The sequence below is a fragment of the Balearica regulorum genome, chromosome 1 (assembly GCF_011004875.1).
Source record: "Balearica regulorum gibbericeps isolate bBalReg1 chromosome 1, bBalReg1.pri, whole genome shotgun sequence".
Lineage (NCBI taxonomy): Eukaryota > Metazoa > Chordata > Aves > Gruiformes > Gruidae > Balearica > Balearica regulorum.
Genome location: NC_046184.1, coordinates 189,540,304 through 189,556,293, shown reverse-complemented (window position 1 = coordinate 189,556,293; position 15,990 = coordinate 189,540,304). Strand labels below are relative to the sequence as shown.

Sequence of the window (15,990 nt, the reverse complement as noted above, 5' to 3'; positions counted from 1 at the left end):
GGAAGTGGGAATTTGTCATTGTCTTTAAGGGTAACATAACAATAAGAATTGTTGTTAAGAAGCACAGCAGTCTAAAAGAGGTTGAGTGTATATGAGATTTCCTTGATCTCAAACTATAAATGTTGCTCCAAAGGCAAAGCCAAATTCTCACTCTACCTACTACATTTCCACCCTCTCCATCTTCATTTCCTTCTTTCCCTTTGCATCGGTCTACTTCTAATCTACCGTGTGCCACTTTGCTTTCCTCAGATATCCCACCACACAGCTAACTCAGCCAGCACTGTGGTATGTACGATCTCGGATGTTCTGAGGTCTGTTTTTTTTCTCAGTGTGATGCTTTAATCCTTCTCCTATTTTGTTTCACACTTTCGCTTTTGTGTTCACTTGTGGTAAAGTGCTTTCCCACCCAACTTTCTTTGTTAAGAGAAGTCGTCTTTCAGAAACAAGCTTGAATTTATGGTTCCAGGCATTCAGGTGAAGTTTTTAAACAAGCTTAGTCTGTGTCAACTTACATTTTTACTGAATTTTTGGCACTTCTTTCCCAATGCGAAAATGGTAAGGCAGTCCTAAAAACTTTTTAAAATGTTACTTTTTGAAAGGTTAAAAGAGAGCTTCTGCCTTGTGTAGTGAAAACCTGATCTGTGCCTGCTGAGGCAGCCAAACCAGTGCTCTTTAGTACACCCACCTGCTTGCGCTAAAGCCATTGGTAGTAACGGCATATTAGTTGAGGTGTGGATGGGTTGAAGCATTTAGACAGCCATCTGCTTTATTTTATAGTCTTCCTGAGACTTGCACATACTTGCCATTTCTGTGTTTCCCCTAGTGTAACTGCCTGATTGTTCATGGTTCCTGTGTTTTATTTCACTGAAACATTTTTTTGGTGCATCAAGCAGCATGATTAGCTGAAAACTGGCTCTTTTAACCATCAAACCTCTATTGCCAGGGCAGTAGAGCTTCAGAAGCCCTGTGATGCTAAGGGCAGGGCATTGTTTGCCAGCATCTCTGCAGTAAAGATGGAGGGGGCTGTAATCAGTCCCTGTCTTATGTCAAAGGCATGATGCTCTTCAGCTTTTGGTGTAGCTTGCAAGTGTTGCCTCTATTGGAATCATTTTGGTTGATCTTCCCTTGTTTCCTCTTCCCCTAGAACAGCAAATGACTCTTCCTTTCAGCACGAAGCATATCACTAACTGGGGTGTGTTTCTTTCTTTGTACATAGGTTGGGATCAAAAAAGTCTTTGCTGAGGTTCTTCCTTCTCACAAGGTTGCAAAGGTCCAGGAACTCCAAAATGGGAGGAGGAAGGTTGCGATGGTTGGTGATGGAGTCAATGACTCCCCTGCACTAGCCAGGGCAGACGTTGGAATTGCAATTGGAACGGGCACTGACGTTGCCATCGAAGCAGCAGATGTTGTTCTTATCCGAGTGAGCACTACAGTTTTGACCCGTCCTCTTTTATCACTGAGACTCCTCTTCGTGCTTTGGTATTCTGAATTCTGCATGTGGAAAACTTTCAATGCTCTTGTCTTGCAGAATGACTTGCTGGATGTAGTTGCCAGTATTCACTTATCAAAGAGAACAGTTCGAAGAATACGAATAAATCTGATTCTTGCCTTAATTTATAATCTGCTTGGAATACCCATAGCAGCAGGTATGTGACTGACAGAGCTCAGCTTGAGCTCTGTGGTGCTTCTCACAGGGTTTCCTGCTCAAGAACCATAGAGAGGTTCCTAGAGTATTTAAAACTTGTCAGAAGGACGACAAAATAAATAAGTTCTTTTTTTTTTTCCCCATGTTCTAGAAAAAAACCTGTGTTCCCCAAATTTTAAACTCTTAGGAATAAATTCTTATATGATAAAATGAAAACCGTGCTCTTATTTCACATAGCGGTACTTGGGGATTAGTTTCTGTACATTCAAACCCAGCTCTAATCAGAGATACCATCACACTTCTGGGTGCTCCCTATTTTAGTCACATTTTCTCTCCTACTACTTGCATTCTCTCTGCTTGTGTCAGACATCTTCTCATGCTCCAAACTTACTTCAAGCATTCCTCTTTTTCTTTCTGAGTAACTTTTCCCTCCTTTGCCTGGACTATTGCCTTGTCTTTGTGTTGCTTTTGCTTTGTTTCATATGTGCAGAATAGCTGGAAGGGAAAAATAGTCTTACCTTGTGGCTGCAGTCTTGTAGCTGAATTGGTGCAGAGGTCATCCCTTGCAACAGAAGGAACATATTTAAAAATAAGTGAGTAAATATATATTGATCTAGTTGTGTTTATGGAGGTCTCAGCAAGTCACATTGTAAAACTACTGGTCTGTTCTGTGATATGCAGGGACAGAAATGTCTGTATGGGGACAGGCTGCTCTGGCTGATGTCCATATGTTTTTTTGCTAGGTGTGTTCATGCCTGTTGGCCTCGTGCTTCAGCCTTGGATGGGATCAGCTGCAATGGCAGCTTCTTCTGTGTCTGTCGTGCTGTCTTCCCTGCAGCTGAAATGGCAAGTTTTCTTATGCTAAGCAAATGGGGGACCATAGGCAGCACTGCTGCTGGGACTCAAGTGAGAGGTTACTTTAAGCTTTGTATACCTGAAAGTACCTGACATTCCTTTAGTGATGTTGTTCTGCCCAATCCTCAGCTCCCAAAGCTGTCACTATTATGAACATGCCTGGACTAAGACTGTACTGAGCCTTCTTTAACTAGCAGCTAAAAGTGTGACTGGATGCCACCTGGGCACCTGTGTTGGAGATGTAGTTCAATACCAAGTGAGGTAATGATAGCACTGGTTTTGCTGTGAATATCAAGTGAACAAATAATTCAAAACACAGTTCTCCATAATGTGGCAGTAGATGGTTTTTAAAAGATTTGTACCTGGGGTTTTTTTGTCTATTCAATTTAGGCAGAGAGGAACAGAGAAGCAGTGTATTTATTCTTTTGCACCTCACTACCGATAAAGTATCTTGCTCTATTTTTTTGGAAGCGAACCAATTTCTGAACTATAACAAGATTTTTCAAATTCTATTAAGTCTTTTATGCTACATTTTTGGGTGCCCTTTTTGGGTGCAGTTAGAGTGGACCAGTTTTTAACAGCATTATGAGTAAACATCTTTCAAAAATAAAACTTTTTACGGTGTCTGAAATTAGTCCAAACTTTCAAATATTTCTACTGTAGCTGGGATCTTCTGTAATATATAGCATAGCATAGCATAGCCTATCTGTTTCTGCGTCATGATTCTGATCCTGAAAATGCTCAGTGAAACCACAGTCTAGAATAAAAACTACATACATGCTTATGTCTGTTTGCAGAATTAGCCCTACCACTACAGAATTTTCATCCTAAAAACTTTCTGTGTGTAGTTATCCAAAGGATGAGAAATTTCTATAAAGGGATTCCTTTATTCTACAATTCCATTGATCTTGTGCTGATTACATTAAGTATTGGACACCATTGTGGTTAGATATTGAGAAGCCCCCAAAACATAATTGGCTTCAGTCTTATGGAAGCTGTATTACAGTATACTCTGCAAAACAATTCTCTTTCTTGAAGCATCACATCTGAACAGAACTTCAGATTCCAAAGACAATAATACATGTACGTGAAGAAGACCATGCATATTTGCCATTGCTGGGCTTTTTTTGACCTAGAATACATGGAATCAGAAAGTGATTTTTGACTCATCAAGTCCATTCCCCTGCAATTGTCTACTATGAACCCTTTCATAATTTGGCAAACTCGTAATTTTTCTTAAAGAATCTCACTTTGAGAGTCCCTTTCTTTTACTATTGAAATGTTTTAATGCCGTGTGACCAGTACTCTTAGCCGTTAACATTCCATCTGAAGTGCAGGTTACATTTAGATTATCAGAAGTTTCTGATTTGTTCTCATGCTGAAGTCACTTCTACACATTGACCTCTTAGTGCTAAACATCTTGTCTCTTTCTCTTCTTAGTTATAAGAAGCCAGACACAGAAAGTTATGAAGCACGAGCTCAAGGCCGGATGAAACCACTTACTCCTTCCCAAATCAGTGTTCATATTGGAATGGATGATAGGAGGAGGGATTTATCCAGACCAGCTCCTTGGGATCAGATTAGCCAAGTGTCTCTCTCTTCCTTGACTTCAGACAAGCTGCCGAGACGTAATGGTTTTGTTGAGGAGGAAGGGGACAAGTGGTCATTGCTCATGAATGGAGGAGATGAAGAACAGTACATCTGAAGCACTGTGTTCTTAGTACAGGAGGAAACGGTCCTCCTCATCAGTGACAGGAGGGACCAACATGTCTTCAAGAGCTTCAAGGTTGTAAGTGAAGTCATTCCTTCGGCTCACAAAACAACTGCAACTCAGCTTGATGCTGGGTTCTATGGATTGTGGATTTTTTCAGGTCACCAGTTATTTCTAGTCATGGAAAGAATCTGTGGCTCTATAAACTGGCTCCTTTGCACACAGCAACTAGTGAAATGATGTAAAATTGTAATTTTCAGAGTCTAAAAGAGTTTCTCTCTTCTAGACTGTTTGCTAGGCACCAAATTTCATACTTTTCACTCTTTCTAACTTTATTCTTTGAAGAGCACATGAAGCAAAAGTATTTTCAGAGTTGCCAAATATTAATTTCTGTGTCTAAGTGAAAATAGCCATGGCATAAGGAGGTCTGTGGTCGGAAGTTGTATTTTTACACAGAATCCTAACTAGTCACGTCACTGTGAGAGCACTTTGTATTTAGGATGCACGTGCGTCTCCCTGGACCAAAAATGCTTCAGTGCTTCACAGACTATAACTCTCTAAAAGGTCTCTTTCAAAGATTTTCACTTGCCTTCCAGTATCACATCCTTTTGATGCGCATTTCCATTGCTGAACTTGTTCTGTCATTCCCATTGCTCTCCTAGATTTTCTCTTTTGCTCCATATGAGCTCTTTTTTCCCCTTTCTTTGCACAAGGTATCTTCTATGAGTTATTATTATGTTTACAGATATTCCTGTTTGGGACAAACTCCTTTAAGTCACCAGGAACTTTTCCGTTCCTATGGAATTCCACAAAGGCAGAGCAATTCCTGGTCCAAGTTAGCATATCATTTTCCTGTGGATACCTTGCAGGACCCATGAAGCTCCTGACAACTGGGCAGCTGTCTCTTCCCTCTGACAGAGTGGAGAATTTATGCCAGTGTGAGCGAATGTGGTATTTACTATGGTGTGACTGAGAGCAGAGCTAGCACAGGTGTGACTCCAGCATGGCTGAATGGAGTGAGTTTATTGCATGTTAATCCCAGCTTGCTGGTTGCTTAAAATGGAGGCAAAAGTTTAAATGGTAAAGGTGGAAAAATGGCCTTAAAATGTGGGGCTTCTATTTGCTATCATATAAATAACCTTTTCTGATTACAGAAGGACTTGAACTAAGATTATCTGTAATAGCTTGAATTTGAATGTAAATTTATATTCATGTTTTGAATTGGTTTTCATTTTGCTCTTTGCTCTAGTTTCATGAGAAATCAAGGTGCTGAACAACCCTTTTTTCACTTTAATATCTTTACCAAAGCTTGCAGTATCTTTATCACTGTGAATGTCAAATTCATCCCTTAACACTTTTTAGTCAGGACAGCAGGAATAAATGGCTTTGGTGCACTGAATCTAGTCCTGGGGTGCTGCACTGCTCAACTGTGGGACTCTGAAGCAAGCAGACCAAAGTTTCATAAGTCTGCTCTAAAAAGTGAAAGAACAGGAATTACTGTGCTAAGCAATGTGAAAAACCACTGAATTTCACTGACTTAAATACAGAACTGTTTTCAACACAGGTTAAAATCCTGCTCCTCCTAATGTAAAAATGAAAAACAAGTCCGAGAGGAAAAGAACTGTGCTTAAAGTATTGAGCATGTCTTCCTATTCTCTCTTCGTCTTAATATTATATTTGAGCTTTCCTTAGCAAACATCAACAGCACTGTCTTAAATATAGTTACAAATCAGTTTTAAAACGTTTTTACATGTGTAGAGATTGCTTTCACAGCACACACACTTTTCAAACACACTGTAGGTTACTATACATGTCCCTGTGGGGAAGATGGTCTTCTGTTTCACTGTTTTATGTTTTCTTACCAGTGCTTACAGTAAAAATGTTGTGTTTTTTAAAAAACAAACAAATAACTTTGTGGGGTTTTTTGTTTTTTGGTTTTTTTTTGAGGAGTGAAAAAAAGCATAAGCAGTGACTGCTAGATTTCAGGATACATACGCACAAGAGAGATTTTGTGACCGCTTTGTGATCTGTTTCAGGTGGGGAAAAAAGGGACACTTTTGTGTTGTATGTTGAGGCAGGTAAGGTTGCAAGCATGTTGAAGGGTGGAATTAGGACTCGAAATCATCTTGAGAAATTGGACAGAACTGACAAACTTTGCAAAGAGGAATTAAAGGTCAGCTTGGCAGAAAAAGGTCGGGTAGTTGGCTGGCATTCGTATTGTGACCCATTCTAACAACACAGTGATGCTGCAAAATGAACTGAAACATTAAGATGTATAACGACTATATGATCCATACGACAGAAAATGCCTCTTTCTGTTCAGCTCTGGAGAGGCATCGGCTGAAGTATCAGGTCTAGTTTTTTATGTCGTAGTTGTTTGGAAAATTCGGAGACAGTTTAGAGAAGAGCAATGAGATTTAACAGAATCTAGAAAACATGAGAACCTAAGTACATGAGAATGAGAAATATAACAAGACCAAAGGAGTTTGAGTAGGTTTGCCTACAGAATACTCTAAGGAAATACAAGTCTCCAAACACAAAGAGAACATTTTATTCCTCTCATCTTTTCAGCATCTTTTATGTTCATGGTGGCTGGAACAAGAAAAATAATAGGCTCACTGAATCAAAGAAGATTTAGATTAGTCACTAGGGAGGAACCGTGTAACAGGAAAGATTATGGAGTACTGGAAGAGATCGCCAAGGGGGGCTCTTTGGATGTGCGTGGCAATTAGGCATATATCTGATGAAAATGCCTTAGCCAGATGTGAATCCTGCCTTGGGGCAGGCAACTGCCCTGGACAATCTCCTGACCTTCTCTCCAGCTGGCCTTTCTCTTATTTCTGTGAATGTAATATGAACTGGAAAATTATTGGAGTAGAGGACTGATCACACTGTCCTGCTCTCAAGAGATGTCAAAGGACTGGAAGAAAGATAGGCTTTGACTTTATTTAATAACTTCAAATGAACTGGAAAATATGTTAAGGTTTCCTGACTATATTCGATTAATGTCTTAGACTGTAAACTGCTCTGAAACATGCATAAATGCCTATAAGGAAGTTAGAATAGCTACACATAGTCAAGAAAAAGAAATACAAGTGCTAGGCTGGACACTTGTGATCATGTGCTCTTGTTAAACCAGAGCTGGCTCACTGGTGGGGTGTATGAGATGGAGGACAGCACCTGCATTTCTGCATAACATAATTACGAGCTTTCCTTGCCTTCAGTGGGACCATCTGCCTGCAGAGCCGCTGGCAGAGCGAGGTGCTGGCTTGTGACCGGTGCTCCTCTGTGCTATGTGCCCAGTCTATATTTTACTAGGCTGGAGGAAGGTGCTCAAGAGGATGGGCTCTTGAGGTAATCCTTAAACTCAGTGCCCCAGCTGCTCACCATGCTTCTCTTCTTTCTGAGGACTGAGTATTTTGATGGATTAGACAGTGTGGAGGAGCTTTTCAAATCCCTGTTTTGGTTTTAGGTGTCTGCGTTCTGCAGGTTCTCCTGGGATGACTCAGTCACTGTCAATCTGACCCTAAATGTTCATATATCTGATAATTTATATGGAATATCTAGTTACTTTACCCTGGGAAAATTTGTGAATCTTTTCCTGTAACTTTTTTTTTTTCTTCTGTGAACACAGAAGACATCTAATGAATCAGATCTTTGACTTTCGTGTTATTTTTAGTGCAATAGCTCAGGAGCAGTGTTTCCCATGAAGTTTTTCAACTATTTTCCTTCTCGTGCTATAGTTTGACCATAAAATATTTCAGTTCGCAGGAAAGAAATTATTCCATTTTATTTCTTCCTTCCTTCCCCCTTTTTCAAGCAAATGATTTGTCTGATTTCTATCCAAGCTGATTACAACCTTTCTCTGACTAAATACTCTTCCAAGGATCATATTTTCTCTAAATGCACTTGTGTGTGAAGAAAACAAGTGAGTAGGTGGTGAAATTATACAGTGGTGTACAGGGATGGGAAATCAGATAACACCGAAATGTCGGATTTAATTTCCTCTACCAAGACTCCAACAGCGAGCGTGTTGGTTTTCAGTGGGAAATCATTTGAGAGTCACAACCAAAGAAGAAGTGGCAAAGGGCAAAGCATCCTGCTCACATGTGAGCCTCAGACAGGCACAAACACGGTAGGAGGCAGATTAATTCCTCTCCGTGTCTCAAGTTGAAAGCACCCAGGCTTTGCAGGCAAGCACAGCCCACCCACAGGCTCTCTGTGCAATGATCTGATTTTCCCGATTTGTTTATCTTTGTGCATAAAAGGATGATTTCTGAAGTTTCCCCTGGTGCTGGAGGTAAAGGGGAAGGGATGTCGCAGGAGGAGGTGTGTGTTTGTTTCCTTACTTGGCCATTGAGTCTCCGCAGGTGGAGGTAAGTCCCCTGACAGATTTGTGCTGGTCAGTGCTGTGGTCCAGGGGCGCCGGTGCGAGGTTTGGGCTGGGGAGCTGTGTGTGCCGCCTGGCAGCCAGCACCTCGCCTCACGGGGGACCACGAGATGTCACTGCAGGTCCAGCCCAAGCCAGAGAATCCCCTTAATCTGTAAAGCGTCTGAAAATCCAATACATTCAATGCACGGGAAAAAATGCAAAGGGGGCAGTTTAAGTCAAATAATATAGGGTGTGCTTAAAATTTTGGGCTGACTTGGCATTATCTAGCTCAGGAACAGATTTCAGGCAATTGTTTATTTGCCTTGAGCTCTGAATTGTTACCATGTTTGTATTATGTGCCACTCAAGTTTAATTCCTAAGCTCTGCATATGCTGTCTGCTGAAATTACTGTTAGCTTTTTTTTATTATTTTTTCCTTTGACAAGTTGAGACTGAAGAAGAAAAGCAGCACTTCAGGAAGGCGAAGCATGATGCCTGTGCCCTCAGAACAAACCTGCAGTTCGTGATGTGAGTTTAAACTCCCCAGGCAGCTGAGGGTGCAAGGCTGCTTGTTTGGTTGGGTTTTGTTTTAAGCAGACTCTTACCGTGGGGAAAGTCACCACGTAGACCCACCATAAGGCTCCAGGAATGTGTTTCTGTTCAGGAGAGCACCAAAGCATAAGTGTAAATCCTTTTGAAGTCAATGAAGATAAGGCTTGATGTTCCTCTGAACTACAGCTGCACGTGTCGCATGATAGATGTAAAAAAAAATTTAGGCATAAATCTGAGTATTTGAGGCTTCCACACACTTAGGGAGCTACCCAAAATTCAAATTACTTTCCTTAAAATAAATAAATAGACTGGGTTTGAAAGAAGTTCACTAAACTGGTTTTCCTCCACTGTCACCTCGTTGTAAGATGGACACGATGCAGGATGTGTCTGTGGTTGGCAGATGGCACATCACTGCTGTGAAAAGCAGCAATGCTGCTGTCACAAAGAGCTGTAGCTCTGTATTTAAATCTCTGTAACCCTGCTTGCCTTCAGCCCCCAGCAGTGTGAGGAGCTCCCAGGTGACACCAGCTGCTGAAGCAGAAGAGGAACAGTTCCCAGGCAATACCAAAGATGCTGTTGGAGATACACAAGTTCAATGGGATCACCCTACTTTGGTAGGGGATGGTTTGTGGCAGTTTTGCTTAAAGCAAATCACCTTAAAATTGGCATTTCTCTCTCCACTTCTACTATTTTTTTAGACATTTCTGTTGTTCAGGAACACCTGGCTGAGCATTGGTGTCCCCTGAGCTCTCCACCTGTCTCACCTTTCTCCTTATGGTGCACAAGGGTGATGTGTTAGGGCAAGGGCTGGAGGTGGCACCCAGCCATGGGTGGCAGGAGGAGGGCATGGTCCCCTCTGGCCAGGCATGGAGCGGCTGCACAGCAAACCTGGTACTCCGTGGCTGTCCTGAAGCTCTGCAGCTTTTTCCTTGCCCAGCAGACAGCACATGGTGCCGGAGACATGGGCCAGGTGTACAACACACACATGGACTTAATGAGGCTCCTTGGGAGACCCGGCGCAGTCCTGCTCCGGGGGTGCAAGCAGGAGCTGGTGCCAAGCCCACTGCCAGGAAAGGCTAGGTGGCCTCCCCGCTGTGCCGGGGGCACTGGCCACCAGGGAGTTGGCTGTGGTCCTCTTGTGTGCACTCATTTTTGGTTTTTAGAGCTGGCTTTTAAATTCCCTGCATGTCAGTGGGCCAGTTTATGGGGCTGAAGCAGGGGACACAACTAAGGGTCTTGGCCTGGAGAGCTTAGAATTACAGAATCACAGAATCATAGAATTACAGAATCATAGGATGGTTTGGGTTGGAAGGGACCTTAAAGATCATCTAGGTCCAACCCCCCTGCCATGGGCAGGGACACCCTCCACTAGACCAGGTTGCCCAAAGCCCCATCCAGCCTGGCCTTCAACACTTCCAGGGAGGGGGCATCCACCTCTCTGGGCAACCTGTTCCAGTGCCTCAGCACCCTCATAGCGAAGAATTTCTTCCTAATACCTAATCTAAATCTACCTTCCTTCAGCTTAGGGCCATTCCTCCTTGTCCTGTCACTACCTTCCCTTGTAAATAGTCCATCTCCAGCTTTCTTGCAGGCCTCCTTTAGGTACTAGAAGGCTGCAATTAGGTCTCTGCGGAGCCTTCTGTTCTCCAGGCTGAACAAGCCCAGCTCTCTCAGCCTTCTGATCATCAAGGGCAGAGGACTTCTGAGTTGGCAGTGAAGGTCAGGTGTAGGTGCTTTAGTGCATGGGTGTCTGCCAGCTTTCCTGCTGGGCAGGGGGATTGCTTCATCACGTGCTCCTGCTGATGTGGTAAGTTTTGTCTTTGTCCCTGACATGGAATTGTAACAGGCTTCTCTGCAGACAAGTGCTGGATTTTAAATGTCTCAGATGTGGCACGTCCCCCGAGTGACCTGTGTTACCTCCCCATTGACCGGGATGCATGGGGTGTGCCAAGGAGTGCTAACCAGCTGCATGCTCTGTGCACAGAGAGCATCAGCACTGCCACACGTGTCCTGCTGTGTCTCCAGAGGTGCCTCTGCATGGCCAAAGCCCACGGACTATTTTCTGGATACCTGCTAGCCCGGGGGCTGCAAAAATACTTGGTTGCTCTGAAAACACAAGGAAAACCTTGGCTTTCCTACAGGACATGTCATCAGACCACACAACATATACCACTGTGGGCTGAGCTGCTTGTAACCTGCACGCAGGGTACAAGCAGGTTATGTCCTGACAGTGCGCACATCCACCACATCCAGCTCACACGGGCAGAACTGGCAAAATATTACTCACCAAGGCAAATCAGACCTGCGCAGGGGCTTGCTCCGAAGCCGGCCTGTGCTTTCCAACGGCACCAGGAAGGGTGTGCAGAGTCAGGCCCCTCTCTGAGACACTCACCTGCATCCCCGCAGAAAGGGGCATTGCTTCTAAGGGTTAATATTGTTTCAAGATACCTCTGCATTGCAGTTGCAAATCTGAGAGCTGGGAGCAACCTGCTGAACAGGAAAGAGCTCATTAAATATATACTGCCACTGATTTATAAGAGAGTGCGGAGACAATATAATTACAGTAATTATGTCAGATACTTGCTGCAGAGTTGCCATTTGTGTTGGGAATTTTATGCTCTCACTATGGCAGGAAGATTAAAAAACTACATGCACCTGCCAATATGTTCGTGCCACAAGTAACTTAGAAGCTGTTGTTTGATCGATCTCTTTACAGACCATGGAGCTTGTTAAGCGCATCATCATCTTAGGGGTGAAGGGGAGGTAGGCGAGGCTGTTGGGTAGCGTGCTGCTTGCTTCACCCCCATGGGGGAGGCAGATTTTGGCTGTAAAGGTGACTTGGCCAAGGCTACCCTGGCCAAGGCCATGTTGCAGTGAGAAAGTTTATATCTGTAGCTCGCAAGAAACTGCTGGCAGGGAAGCTTTGGTGGAAGATGGCTGTATTTGCCTGCCTCTGCTGCTGCAGGTATCCACTTCCCGGATGGGTGGGCTGAGAAACCTGGTGGTGGGTGCTGGGCATAAGGTCCTGCCGACGCTGCCCCGCCAACCGGCAGCACTCGCTGAGGGACGCTGTGGCCAGAGCACCTCTGCCAGAGCTTAGTTCCCTCCTCCGTGAAGGTTTGCTATAGCCCCCTCCTGGCCTCACTGGCAGGGTTGGGGACACCGGGTGACTCCTGTCTGTTCTGAAAACAGGGTGCCTGATTTTTGCTCATGACTACCGTGACAGATAACAGCTGTGCAGCCAGGGAAGTATGACTTATACGGTCTATGGGCCGTAAAATGTGGGCTTTTATTGGAAAAGGTGGGAAAGGGAAACTACGAGGATGAGAAATATTTGCAAGGCACACGGTATCTTACAGGAGGTAGGAGCTGCTCGCCATGACCTGTGATGAGTAGGATGTGGGGGTTGCTTTTGTAGGGAAGGGACACCTGGATTTTCAGGCCACCGGGGCACTTTGCTGGGCGATCCTGGAGGGTGGAAAGCCTCAGCTGTTCAGAGAGGTGCCGGGGTCTGATCAGCACCCACTGCAGCCTACGGCTGGAGCTGGGAGCACCCCAAAAACTGCAAGTCCGTGGCAGGTTTCACACAGCACTTTTGCAGTGAAGGAGGCAGCAGATGAAGTCCCTTTCCCTGCAGAAGCCATTAACCAGTTATTGATGGCTACGGCAACAACTCCACGTGCTTAAAGAGAAGGGAGGAAATGGGACTTTGACAGAGAGCTTTCCATTCTGAACGCATTAGGCTGTAGGAAAAGATCCTCTTGCTTAAATAATAAGCAGGTTGGACAAAGATAAGGCTGCTGAAACATAGACTTGCTCTCAAGAGATCTTTCAAGTAACAAGAAAAGCAGCTTTACTTGGAGAGTTTTGTCCCAGGATCATGGCCCAGAGTGGGCAGGGCCTCTATGGCACCGCTGTGGGTGAGGGCTGGGGAGGGAGGTGGAAACAAGGCTGAGCCCAAAGCAGCCTCACTATTTTCTTCCTTTGAAAAAGTGTTAAATTATATGGAAAAGCACACCGCTGATTTGGTTACATTATCATTGCTGTTATTTAAGTCCCTGCACATTTATTAAACGTAAGCCCTGAGATAAAGACACTTTACAGAAATAAAATATCAAGCCTATTCCACAAGGAAAGTGTGGATTGCATCTCACACAAGGCTGAGCGGAGGCATGAGTGAAGTGACCTGAGCAGTGTCTGACCCCAGCAGGGACCGGGATGTTTTGCATCTCAGCCCTGTCTCTTCACCACCATATTGCCTTGCTCTCCCAATGGCTGGGCTTGTTTGTAAAAAAACAAATAAAATAAAAATTGAATTTTAAACAATTCATGTTTAGCTTCATGAAAACAAATGAACACAAACATAACTCACCAGCAGACAAGTTATTAGTCTGTGATTCAGACACATATGATTGTTTTCCCAACTTCTTCCCCCTCTTTATCCTCACGCCAGCTCTTCCATCATTTTCAACTTCTTGTATGAGTAAGTCAGAAAAGAGACATGTTGGAAAAGCCTGTAATAAGAGACCTGAAGAGTAATGAAATTAGCAGATTTCAAGTTCTGCCAAGGTGCATGTATTTGTGCATCACGTTGACCCATCTGTGCTAATGACAGCCACTTCTTTATAAATTAAATCACATGTTTAGAAATGGCAGTAGGTGTAATGAGAATGACTGCACCTATACCAGTATTAACATTCTCCTCATTTAATTTAGTGTGCTCTATACATGCATAGATGGTGTGTGAATGGCCACAGTGCTTTTGCACGACATACACTGGCTTCAGCAAAAAACCCCACTTTTAACACCTGAGAACCAAAAAAGCAGAGACAGAAATGGCAAACCGTGGCAAATGATATATTCTCTTTATTCTGGTGAGTTGTTCAGACAGGCACTGGGGTGCAGGGCAAGCTGTGATACTCCGAGCAATTCCAGCTCTTGACACCACCGCTTGCACACAGGGCAGTACCAAAGCAATAACTAGAAAGTGCTGGCACATTTCCCCCGAGGGCTGCTTCACCTGCATCAGCTGCTATCCACTTTATCCTGCTATTTGGAGAGAACATTACTCCTTTTCTTCTCGGTTCTCTATTGATCCCAAGGTTCCTGTTTACAGAGTTCGGTACTTTGATGATCATAGTTTCTTCTCTACTGAGGGTCTCCTATTGCCTCAGAAAGAAAATTATCTTTCTGTTTACTTAATAAGGCCACTCCAAGCTTAAGTCATTGGCCTGGCAAGAGGATGCGCAAGGGTCAGTTAAATTTGCCTCTTGTGACAGTACTTTACTCCTCTGTTTCTCATCTTCCCCTACAGGATTAGCTGGTGGCCGTGTGTAACATGCTTTGGGATTTGCGTGTGGAAGCACCACAGAGGCCACACAGCAGCTCAAGGGCAGAGTTTGGACAAACCAAGCCTAAGCTGCCAGGGTCTTACACCACCTCTCCTGTTTCACTGAGAGAAAAAGCCTCCTTGCTGCCTCTGAAGGCTTCCACCATCACCAGAGGGTGATGTGCAGTTTTAGCAGATCCCAATGGCATCTTTGTTTTTTCGATCCCATGTGATGCACAGACTGGAGCAATGCTGACCCTCTTGGGCTGGGTTCTTGCACCCATCATGCACTGACATCAGGTCCATCTTCCCTTTCTTGACCCTGCTAAGGTTGAAGTGGACTAGTATACCTTGGTCAGAAGAACAGGACTCAGGTATATTATCCCCAAACATGTAATTGGGGCTGACATATGTCTGGGTCTTTTCCACATGTGGTGGGTTTTTTTCTGCCTAGAAAATTTGGGTGGCATTGGAAGACTTGGAGCATTTGCCCAGGACCTTTGTATATTCTCAGCCAGCTAGGAGACACCTCCATGTCCTTGGCAAATGACCATGGTCCATCTGCAGTCAGCCTGATCCGATATGCCCAGTAAATCCCACACATCCATACTGTATCAAACCTTGTGCACATTTGCAAGGCATCTTTTAACATATTTCAGACATGGAAATCTCAGACAGAGAGCTGGCTGGGGACATGGAGCAGGGGAAGGGGAAGGGCTTTCAAACTGCCTTGTTTCAGTAATTTTAATTATATCATTCTGGCTAATAGCAGCTCACTGTCAATGGGCATGAAGGTGACTAGTTTTTTCTCAATAACTTAGTAGTGATTGTGAGCATGCTTTTTATTGGGGTGATAGTACATTTCTCTTTTCTGGTCTTTACAGCTCTCATCTGTTTGTCCTCAGCAAGCTTGTCTGACTTACCTTCTCCTGGACTTTGAAACCCAGCAATTCCACACAACTGATTTAAAACTAAAAGGTGTTTCTAATAGAGGCTTGATGATTTGGAAAAGAGGAGGATGGGTGAGCTTTCTTGAAATACGGAGGAGACATTGGCAAGACCTCTGTGGTGTTTATTTGCATTTGAATGGGAAGGTGCTGGAAGGTGTTTAAGGGAAGATGCTGCTCATGCCTAACAGAAGGTGCATAAAGTCATTTGGATCATAAAGACAAGGTGGGCGTATTTCTAGACAGCAAAAGCTCAAGAACGTGGCCTGCCAGATAGTAAATACCCATGTGCTGGATGAGCCATATTCTTTGGCTGTTAATCCAAAATAGGACTGAAAATCTTTGGGGGAAAAGACTTGTCAATCCATATGGTCTCATTTTAAATATACAGACTGCCAATCACCCCAGTCACTAGCAGTGTATCAGAACAAGGATTTCGTCTACCACTGACCGTGCCATCTGGTCCCTGGTAGCTCCGCACGAGCGAGCAGTTCTCACCACCTTGGCTCATTGCTGCTCTTGCAGGTGGGCATAGGGTCAGCAAGCCAGACCTTCTCATTTATTTATCCTAAGACCAGTC

General features: G+C 43.9%; 1 protein-coding gene across 2 annotated transcripts in view; it reads left to right on the top strand.

Annotated features, from left to right (window-relative positions):
• ATP7B (ATPase copper transporting beta) overlaps positions 1 to 6,118 on the top strand; it is a 31,499-nt gene extending 25,381 nt beyond the window's left edge. For both annotated transcript variants that reach the window (XM_075741902.1, XM_075741901.1), the window contains exons 18-21: positions 1,217 to 1,420; positions 1,529 to 1,646; positions 2,389 to 2,491; positions 3,941 to 6,118. In XM_075741902.1, coding sequence (XP_075598017.1) covers positions 1,217 to 1,420; positions 1,529 to 1,646; positions 2,389 to 2,491; positions 3,941 to 4,205 — 690 coding nt within the window. In that variant the 3' untranslated portion in view covers positions 4,206 to 6,118. The remainder of the gene's footprint in view (positions 1 to 1,216; positions 1,421 to 1,528; positions 1,647 to 2,388; positions 2,492 to 3,940) is intronic.
• The last annotated feature ends 9,872 nt before the right edge of the window (positions 6,119 to 15,990 follow it).